The sequence below is a fragment of the Ursus maritimus genome, unplaced genomic scaffold (assembly GCF_017311325.1).
Source record: "Ursus maritimus isolate PB19 unplaced genomic scaffold, ASM1731132v1 scaffold_2, whole genome shotgun sequence".
In the NCBI taxonomy this organism is placed as follows: domain Eukaryota; kingdom Metazoa; phylum Chordata; class Mammalia; order Carnivora; family Ursidae; genus Ursus; species Ursus maritimus.
The window spans coordinates 36,693,105-36,703,674 of record NW_024424452.1 but is presented as its reverse complement, the minus strand read 5'-3'; the positions used below and the strand labels follow the sequence as shown (position 1 = coordinate 36,703,674).

General features: G+C 56.8%; 1 protein-coding gene across 2 annotated transcripts; it reads left to right on the top strand.

Moving 5' to 3' along the window:
• The first annotated feature begins 783 nt into the window (after nucleotides 1-783).
• On the top strand, nucleotides 784-9,478 carry LOC103668501 (FLYWCH family member 2). 2 transcript variants are annotated; one of them, XM_040635471.1, is made up of 4 exons: nucleotides 808-933; nucleotides 5,354-5,452; nucleotides 6,248-6,685; nucleotides 8,307-9,478. In XM_040635471.1, exons 3-4 carry the CDS (start codon nucleotides 6,355-6,357, stop codon nucleotides 8,408-8,410), a joined length of 435 nt encoding a protein of 144 aa, XP_040491405.1. In that variant the 5' UTR covers nucleotides 808-933; nucleotides 5,354-5,452; nucleotides 6,248-6,354; the 3' UTR covers nucleotides 8,411-9,478. The 2 variants fall into 2 exon arrangements, with proteins under 2 accessions (XP_040491404.1, XP_040491405.1); XM_040635470.1 differs by lacking the exon at nucleotides 5,354-5,452 and having other exon boundaries at nucleotides 784-933.
• Nucleotides 9,479-10,570: the final 1,092 nt, after the last annotated feature.

The window sequence follows — 10,570 nt, the reverse complement described above, 5'->3', positions numbered from 1 at the left end:
CCGGGCGAAGGGGAGGAGGCGGATCGAGGGGTCTTCGCGGGCCTGGGGAGGGTTGCGGTGAGCCGAGGTCCGGGGCGCCTTGCGGAGTGGAGGCGGGGGCGTCCCCGCACCTGGGGCCGGTGAGGGGCCCCCGGGCGGCAGCTTGGCTAATGCTGGGGCCTCCGAGGCCGCCGCCCGCCAAGTGTGCGGGAAAGCAGCGCCAAGCCCGCAGCTCCAAGGCCCGCAGCTCCCCGCTGTGGTCCGGGTCCCCACCGCACTAGCTGGTCGGAGAACGACAGGCGTCCAGCGGCTGTGGCTTTGGGTGGGGCTGGACCAAAGGGCGAGGGAGGGACTGGTGGGCAAGGGAGGAAGGACGGATGGGCGACGGAGGGACCGGTGGTGAGGATGCTGCGTCGTCAAGGATGTTGGGTTGAGCGGAGCCAGTGGTTTCAGTGAGCATAACAGCCTCCGCTCGCTCAGGCAAGTGACAGGCGCGATCGAGGCCTTTAAACGAAAGCTCTAGTTTCTTTCGCCGCTAGCAGGCGTCAAACCCGGGGGGACGTCCGGGGGTCTCAGTTAAACCCACCCTCTGATACAGGGAGAGCCCCGCCCAGAGCTGGATTCCAGGCCTCGGGATCGCTGGCGCTCCGCCCCCGGGCGCTGCCGTCCAATCCCGGGCTGGTCCCGCCCCCTTCGCGAGCCGTGACCCCGCCCCTGCACGCGGATTGGTCAGGCCGCCAGTTCTGCTCCGCGCGGCGAAGACCCGGAGCAGCGAAATTCGCCCAAGGAATGCCCCCTCCCGGCCCTGCTGCGCATGCTCGCTCCGTGACCTCGGCTTAAGGTGACGGCTCGAAACGAGGCGGGGCCCCAGGCAGGAGGCTGCAGGACCTGCCGCGGTTCTGTCGCCGGAGAGGGAGAGGTCCGCTGCCGCTGCCGCCGCCCGGCCGGTGCCCGGTGAGCACGGGCCCCAGCGGGCCGGGGAGGGTCCCGGGTCCCACGGAGTGGCCCGGCCCTCCCGGGGGTCCCGAGGGCTGCTGATGCTGGGGGGGGGGGGTCACCCTGCTCTGCGTCTGGGCGCTCAGGCCGCCTCCTTCCTCCTGGCTCCTCCTTCCCCCCATCCCACCCCACTCGGGACTGAGCACCGACACCCCCGGTCAAGGATCCCCACATTGGTCTGCCTTTCCTTGACCACACCCAGTACTGCCCCCCTCCCTGCGGCCATCCTCAGCCTCGTCCCACTCTGGCAGTTGGAGCTGTGAGATGTTGAGGCGGGGGGCGGACACCCTGGAGGCTTGCTGGCGAGGTGGTTGTACTAACCGGAGGGGAGAGGAGCTGGGAGGAGGGGCCATTTGGGTGCAGCGCAGACGGGTCTGATGACAAATTACCGTGTGTGAAGAGGAGTACAGGTACCTAAGAGCCAGGGCGCTGAAGGGAAGGAGGTGTCATTACCTGAAATTCCCACTGTGGGCAGGCTCTCCCCTGCGTACTACCGAGCAGCAGTCCTTGACCTTTTTTGGATCACTGCCGCCTTGAAACTCTCCCTGTAAGGATGTGTACCTGTACACCTGAGTGGGCCCATCGTCCCACCGGCGGCCCATTCACAGTCCTCCGTGAGCCGCGTGGGACAGTGATGATCTGGGGCGCAGCTGCCGGTACCCCCAGGACTTTTGGAAACAGTGCACCCTTGCCTACCTGCTATTAAGAACCTCTGCCAGATTCGCCACTATTGCCATCATAAGGTGGAGCCTGCCCGAGAGGGTAAGGGGTTTGTCCTCGTGGCTGAGGACACAGGTGCTGGTGGATGTTGGTGGCATTTTTCTCCTGTACGTGTGGACGTAATTCTCTTGAGCCCTCGTCAGTGGCCAGGCGTGGTTCATGTCTTCAGAGCCTCAGGAACAAGGGATCGGACCTTGGATTAGTTACCTGTTGCTGCCGTAACAGATTACCACAAGTTTCGTGGCTTTAAACAGCACAGCTTCCTAACAGTCTTGTAGTTTTGGAGGCCAGAAGTCCAACGTGGGTCTCATGGAATTAAAGCCAGGTGCAGGCAGAACTGTGTCCCTTCCTGGAGGTTCCCGGAGAGACAGTCTGTTTCTTTGTCTTCTCCAGCTCCTGGAGCCGCAGGCATTGCTTGGCTCCCTGCCACTCCCTCCTTCTTCAAAGCCAGCACCATCCAGTCTCTCTGACCCTGCTTCTGTCCTGCTTTCTCCTTCTCTCTTCCACCTCCCTCTTGTACTTTTTAGGACCCTTGTGATTGGACCCACCCGGTCATCCAAGCTGCTCTCCTACTTCAGGAACTTTCATGCCATCTGCAGACTTTCCCTGTAGGTTCCAGGGATTAGGGCCATTAGGCCATGATTCTGCTTCCCAGAGTGTCCGAGGGGCTCCTGCCAGTTCCTAATGTTGTATGAATTGGGGTTTACACTGAGACATCTTCACACTTCTGAGTTGGATTTCTGCAGACCCATGTCCTGACCGCGGGCTAGGATGAGTGGGTGACTGGAGGTCAATGGCGATATCAAACCACCAGATTTCAGAGTTAGAGGGAGGGTGCCAAGTGAGGGAAGTAAACTATTAAGCCCTTTGCTCTTTTTAATGCATTTCTGCTTCGCTTTTAAAAATTCTGTTCATTCGTCGGTCAACTCTTGATCTTAGTTCACTTCTTGATCTCAGGGTCATGAGCCCTGTGTTTTATTTTATTTTATTTTTTTGTTATTAAAAATAAAATAATTCTGTTCATTCAATGAACTTTCACTGAGTGAAATTTAACTTTCAAAAAAATATATATTAGGCTTAAAATAGCTGCCTCTCAGGTCTTCCCTCCACACCCAGAAAATTGCTGGAAGGATGACTCCAGAAAAGAGGCTGATCCAGCCCGAAGGACATGACCATTCCTGTTCATGGAGAGATTGACAAACAGTTCAACCCATGAACTAGCAATTACACACTTCCTGCGTGAAAGGCCCCTGGTATCATCCATGTCAAGGTATCAGAATCAGATGTGGTACTAGTAAAAAATGTAGGTTCTCGGGCCCCTCTCCAGACCCCTTGAGTGGGGTTGGGGATGGCGTAGTCCAGGACTGTGCGTTTGTCTCAAGAACTCTGGTGATTCTTAGGAATGCTGAAGTTGGGGGACCACTGGTTGTAGACTTCATTTCCCTTTCTCCTAATAGCCAACAGTTTTATGGAGCTGATTCCTGTACTGTGCAGCTCACTCTCTCACAAGGTACAATTGAATGGCTTCCGATGTATTCATGAAGTTGCACAGCCGTTGCCATGGTCAGTTTTAGAAGCCGCCATCCCCACTGGCAGCCACTCCTCATCCTCCCGCCCTCCCCCCACCCCTAGCCCACCGCACATCTGTCTCCAAGGATGGACATTTCTACCCTCAGCTGTCTGGTCTCTAGGTCATTTTGTGTAAATTGAATCATATGATACGTGGTCTTTTATGACTGGCTTCTTTCACTCCGCGTAATCTTTTAAAGGTTCATCCATGTTGTAGCATAATTTTTTTAAATTGCCAAACAATATTCGATTGTATGGATATGCCATCTTTTATTCACTCATTTGTTGATGGGTGTTTGACTTGTTCCCACTTTTTGGTGACAGTGAATAATACTGCCGTGAGCATTCATGTACAGAATTTTTTTCAAGATTTTATTGATTTCAGAGAGAGTGCAAGGGGGGAGGGGCAGAAGGAGAGGGAGAGAGAATCCCAAGCAGACTCTGCACTGAGCGCAGAGCCCGATGTAGGCGTTGATCTCAGGATCCTGAGACCATGACCCCAGCCAAAACCAAGAATCAGGCGCTTGACGGACTGTGCCATCCAGATGCTCCTCGTGTTCAAGGGTTTATGTGGACACTTGTCTCCAGTTCTCTTGCGCATGTGCTTGGAGCGGAATTGATGGGTCCCATGGTAACTCTGTGCTTAACGTTCTGAGGAGCTGCCAGACATGGCTGTGCTGTTGACAAGTCCGTCAGCAGTGTAAGAGGCTTCCAGGTCCTCCTCATCCAAACCAACACTTGCTTTGTCTGTTTCGTGTGCGTGTGCTCCTTTTATTATTTGCATCCCGGTGGCGTGAAGCAGTATCTCGTGGTGGTTTTATTCTGTTTCTCTCATGACTAATGACGTTGAGCATTGCCTATGCTCACCAGCCATCTGTATCTTTTCTTTGGAGAAAAGCTTATTCAGAGCCGTTGCCCATTTTTAAATTGGGTTACTGGTCTTTTTGTTACTGATTTGTAAGAGTTCTTTATAAATTCCAGGTATAATTCCCTCATCAGGGATATGATTTCCAAAAATTCTTTCCCACTCTGCGGGCTGTCTTTTAACTTTTTTGATGGTATCCTCTGATGCACAAAAGTTTTAAATTTTGATGGAGTCACCTGTACTTTTCATGTCATATTGAAGAAAGCTTTGGCTGATATAAGGTTATGAAGATTTACTCCTACCTTTTTCTTTTTTGAAGAGTATTTTAAAGTTAATATTTGTATACGGTGTAAGGAAGGGGCCCAACGCTGCGGGATTGCATCCCCAGACCAGGAGGAGCCTGCAAGCCAGAAAGGCGGGCTAGCCCTGGAAGATGTGCACTGAAGCCAATCCCTGTGTGGATTGGGCAGGACGGCCTGTACTGGGGCTTCCCACATAACCTTTTTCTGCCCAGAGTGGCTCTACCAGGGGAGGCTTTGGTGGTGTCCTTTCTGAAGCTGGTCCCTGGGTTCCTCCAGGACTGCTCTGTCACCCTGTGGGACAGGATGGGCAGGGCAGGGAAGGACTGCGCTGGGGGAGCAGAGGTTTGCTTGTCCCAGGGCTGAACTGGGGGGCCATGGGCAGGAGGGATACAGAGACACTGATCCCAGGGGTGCCTTGGTCAGGTGACCTGTTACCAGGCAGATTTCCTTGAGCGCTCACACCCTGGAAGTGGGGGCTCCATGTCTGTCGCTCCAAGAGGTCTCTGCTTTTATGTCTTGTGGCCAAGGGACTGGGGTGGAGGGTTTGCAAGGGATTAGGCACCCCAAACCCTCTTTGGCATTGCACCCCTGACTCCTCTCATGGATGGAGTTTTGGAAAACTTTGGAAATCTGGGCATGGACCCCTCAAGCCATATGCTTTGGGAGGGGTCCCAGGAAACAGTGAGAACTGCAAACTGGGTTAGATAATCAGGGTCGGGGGGCAGGTAGGTGTCTGTGAGCCTTGCCATTGCCTGGGTCCTGAGATGGGCAGGGGAGATGTCTCCTAAGGATGAGGTCTCGTTTCTGTAAGCTGAGAAAGACCCTGCCATCTGCCTACCACTCATTCGCCCCCAACAGACCAAAGGCCACTCCACACTGCCCTGCCGTCGGCCTCCGTAATACATCCTTTCTGCTTCTCCAGGCCAGAAGCCAGGGAGCCCGGAGTGACTGGATTCTCCAGACCCCTGTCCAGCCCCATCCCCTCCCAGCTGAGGCAGCACCAGCACTGCTCAGGCACAAGGTCACTGCCCTCCTGGGGCCCCGGCATCTCCCGAGCTCTGTGTGGTCCAGGGCCTCTGGCCTGGGGTGGGGGACACATCTAGGTCTGAGTCCAGAGAGTCCTGCCTCCCAGAGCCAGGCGTCCCCTCTGCAGAGCACCAGCGGGTGCCCGGCTCGGTCTCCCTGTGACACAGTGTCAGCAGGAAGGCCACCGGGCATTGTGGGAGGGTCCATGACCTGAGCCCATGTCCCAAGTGCTGGTCTCTGAGGCTTGGTGCTCAGGACGGCCGGTTACCGTCATCCCGGGCGAGGCACAGCAGGTACCGTGGGGGGACGGGCTCCGGATCCCCCTCAGCCGGACTCCCAGCTCTGCACTTCATGGCCGTGTCGGCCGTCCTGGCACGCCTCAGTGTCCTCCTCTGTACCCTGGGTCAGCAAGAATGACCCATTTTCATACACGGGCCAAGTGAGATGGGAAACCCCGTGAAGACACGGCCCACCGTGCTCGGCACCTACGGGCCTGTCTTTGCAGAAGCTCGCGGTTCTCAGTGCCTCAGTCACCCCAGCAGCCCCTGGAGAGCCCTGCCTGCGGCACATTTTACAGACAGGAGGGTGGCGTTTGGGGAGGGGAGGTGACAGACCCCAGCTGCCTGCGAGGACGCGGCTGAGCGGAGGCAGCGACCCGGGGTGCTCCAGCTCTGTGCGGGGCCCTCCCCAGCCTTTCAGCCCCATCTGCCTCCACCTCCACCCCATGTCCATTTTCCTGAGCCCCAGGCCCAAGGGGGCCTCCCCTGATGGATTTTGCCTCCTTCCTTAGGACGGAGCCCCTGGACTGCCAGGTTCCCGACCAGGGAGGAGGAGGAGGAAGAGAACTCCATCTGCTGGGTCCTGAGTGTGGCCTGGGGGACGGGCCATTGTCCCAGAATGCCCCTGCCGGAGCCCAGCGAGCAGGAGGGCGAGAGTGTGAAGGCTGGCCAGGAGCCGTCCCCGGAGTCCCCTGTGCCAGGCACAGATGTCGTCCCCGCAGCCCCCAGGAAGCCCAGGAAGTTCTCCAAACTGGTCCTGCTGACGGCCTCTAAAGACAGTGCCAAGGTGGCAGGGGCCAAGCGCAAAGGCGTGCATTGCATCATGTCCCTGGGGGTGCCTGGCCCCGCCACCCTCGCCAAAGCCCTCCTCAAGATCCATCCTGAGGCCCAGAGGGCCATCGAGGCGCCCCCCCAGGAGCCTGAGCAGAAACGCAGCAAGCCGGACACAGGTGAGGCCCCCAGGTGGTCGCAGCGAGCACAGTGTGAGCAAGACCTTCCCGGGGCTGGAAGTCCCCTGACACCCGGGAACCTGGGGGCTGGAGGCTGGGCTGGCTGTGGACGGTGTGCACATGCTGTCCACGTCACACCTCAGTGTAGGGCCTGCATGTCGGTCGGCCCCCACGCACATGTGTCTATGTGGGGATCGGCCTGGGAGGGTGAGTTTGTATTTCCCTCTGGGTACATTTTTGCAGGTCCTGGGCCCATTTCTGTCCATATCTGCTCTTATGTGTCTATGTGTTAATGTGTTTGGGGGTCTAGGGGTATATGTTTCTGAGGTCCCAGGCAGGCTCCCCAGCCCCCACCCGGCTTGCTGCAGGCGACACTGGAACATGGATGCCTTCTTTGAGCGTGGAATCCTGAGGGGCGCTCAAGGGAAGGGATGCCCAGTGCCTGGGGAAGAGATGAGCTGGGTTTCTTCCCAACTGGAAGTGGGGTCTGCTGTGCCCTGAGAAGATGGGGACAATAAAAGCCACAACAGTTGGCCTCCATTTGCTGCCTATAAACAGGTGGCCCCCTTGAAGCCAGCCAGGGCACTCGGGCTGGGCAGTGCAGGGGACCCCACTCACTGCTGGAAGTGTAGGAGTGAGTGGTCTGAAGTACTGGGGGGTAACACCACCGCTTCCCCTGGAGCCCAGATACCACGGCACTGGAGATGGGGACATCCCCAGTCACAGGCCTGGAGTTTCAGGGCACACAAGAGCGCGCTCAGCTTCCTTCAACTGCTGGACAGGAGCTGCACTCGAGGAGTCGGGGAAGCCCATCGCCCCAGAGCTTGAAGGCCCCTCTGCAGCATGTCCAGCTCACCCCTGTTTCTACCGGCCAGTCCTGCCCGAAGTGCACCCTCACATTTACTTACTGCCTCCCCCAGTCCAAGGGGTGGAGAGTGCAGTCCCTATGACCTGTGAAGAAGCAGGGTCAAGGAGCTAAGTCACCGCTCTGAGGCCACCAGCTGGTCACTGCAGAGGGTGGAGTGGGGAGTATCTGGTCAGAGCCTGCTCTTCTCATGGAGCTGGGTGAGATGGGCCATCTCCTGGTCCCTTCCACCCCGGCTGAGACCTCTGGGCCCTTCTCAGATCTGCCTGGGCTCTGGCACCATGTGGGCCCCACCGACCCCACACAGCCCCTTGGCAAGAATTAAAACGAAGCCACCCATCCTCAGATGGAGGGCTGGAGGGCAGAGCAAGGGCTACATTTCAGCCCTACAGCCTCCCCTAGGCAGGTGCTCTTGTACAGTGAACTACGCCCTCCACTGGCCACCCTGTGTTTACCTCTGTGCCTTCTCCACAGACTTTCCCACCTCCCCCATCCCAGGCCAGGTGGTGGGGATAGCAGTGGCTCCCTGGTGCTCAGCCCAGATTTGGTCCAAAGTTCCCTGGGAATGACTTTAACAGCCTCTTTGTCCCTGGGCTGGTGGCCTTGGGGAGCATGTCTCTGAAATCAGCAAGTATTTCTGTAAGTCAGGCAATGGCATCGCAGAAAATCCCCTGGCTGGGCTGAGAGCTTCAGGCCCTGGGTTGCCCCCCTCCCTTTTCCTCTGACACCAGCCTGACCCACTCCCTTCTCTTCCAGACGGAAAAGAAGATGGAAGGTTGGCAGGGCAGTCTGCCCCCAGTACCGAGGTGGTGGGGGAGGAGCCCACCGCAGATGCCGTCATGCCCAACACGCTCCTGTAACTCTGACAAGCTCGGGTATGCCCCTACTGGGTCAGTGAACTTGGCTGTGACTTCTGCTGGGGACCCAGTTGCAACTGATTTTTATTCTCAAACATTGTGTAATTTTTTCCAAATGAAGCATAAATTACTTTTATAAACAGAAAAAAACTCAAAAAGCATAAAAGAAGCTGTATGCTAGGTCCCATTATGGACAGGTTTTAAAACCTTCTGTGGTCCTTTGAGACCTCGATGCAACCCCACCAGCCCTCCCTGGGCCCTTTCCCAGGGCTGCCTGGCCTAGGCCAACGCTCAGACCCCTGGCCCCTCAGCCTGGAGAGCCATCACTGGCCTGGACTGAGCTTTCTCCTTCCTGCTGCTCTTGGCCTGAGAGGGGGCCAGTGGGACCCCCCAGGCCTGAGCCCCTGCAAACCCGATCTAGCCCCTCCCTGACCATCCCTCCTTCAGCCTGCTCCTGCTGGACCCCCAGGAGGCTCGCATCCTCCAGGCAGCCCACCAAACTGACAGCTTCCCCCCACCCCTGTGTTCATGGCTGCCCAGATTCTGCTGCGGAGGGGGTGGGCCTGCAGTAGGGCAGGTGGACCGCAACAGTGTATGATGCCCCTATCATGTTCCTTCTGGGTGTTTTGGGGGCTGAGATTCCTGGGCACCTGAGCCCCTCCCCAGGCACCTTGGGTGCCGCCCCTGCTAGAGGAGGAAGTGAACAGAACTCTTCTGTTACCCCCCTGCAAACGGACATCAGGGTTCCCTGGAGGCCCCCCGACAGGAAAGGCTTTGGCCTCCTTCACCTCACGTGGTCCTCCTGGTTTTGTGAAAACTGCCATCGGGCAATGGAAACAGATTATTTCTAAAAAGTTGCGACTAGAGGCCTTATGTTTTTGAACATCATTTTCCCGAATTGAACCTGTATCTATGGACCCCTCTAAGGAAAAGCGAGTTCCTCAGCAACCCCCAGCCCGGCTCCATCTCACTCTGTTACCCTCCAGCGGGATGTGACATTTATGTTCTGTAACCAGCATTTGAAACGTTCCTTTGTCTTAACTCTATATTTAAATAGATACCCGCTCCTCACCACATTTCTCCTTTCCTGCGGCTCTGCGTCATCCCCTTGGTGGGCTGGTGTGGTCAGACGACAAGAATGTCTGAGGAGTTGGTGGTGGGGTGACCCCCGGGAAGCAGAGTAAAGAAGGGGCATGAGGAGGGCAGGGGGCAGCAAGGGGTGACTTGATGCGGCTTGGCCTACTGTCCTGGCAGTCCTGGCCCCTGGCAGGACATGGTGGATAGTGGCTCAGGGTCTGGGGGCCTGGAGCCCACAGGGAGGATTCCAGGCTCATGATGGGGAGTGGGAGGCCGGGGAAGGATTTATGCAGAGGGGGCACACGGTCAGCATTGTTTTACAAAGCCCACAGGCACCATGAGAGGACCCGACTGGAAACGTCCAAAGTGGGCTCTAAAAGGCTGGTGAGGAGGCCACCACAGCCTTGGGGGAGAGGAGACAGAGGGGAGGTGGGAGGGAGGTTTCCCATCTGGGAGGGACGGGGCCACCGACCAGGAGGACAATCGACGTGTTCTTGTGAAAAGAGTAGTTCCCTCGGATGTTAGAGCAGAAATTCCTCAGAGGTCACAGATTGGTGCCAGCGCTGGGTCTCTGCGCTCTGTGTGCGGGTGGGTGGGGGTCTTCATTATAGAATGAAGGAGGCTCTTCCTCAAGAGTCAGGGCACCTGCATGGTTCAGCTGGTTAAGCCTCAGACTCTTGATTTCAGCTCAGGTCATGATCTCAGGGTGGTGAGATGGAGCCCGGCGTCTGGCAGGGTACTGGTCATGGAGTCTGCTTAAGAGTCTCTCTCTCCGGGGCGCCTGTGTGGCACAACGGTTAAGCGTCTGCCTTTGGCTCAGGGCGTGATCCTGGCGTTATGGGATCGAGCCCCACATCAGGCTCCTCCGCTATGAACCTGCTTCTTCCTCTCCCACTCCCCCTGCTTGTGTTCCCTCTCTTGCTGGCTGTCTCTATCTCTGTCGAATAAATAAATAAAATCTTAAAAAAAAAAAAGAGTCTCCCTCTCCCTCTGCCCCTCCCACCCCTTAAAAAAAAGAAAGTAAATAGGAATACTATACACTTCCTTCAAAACATAACTTATTGGTCTTCAAGCTAAAAAAAAAAA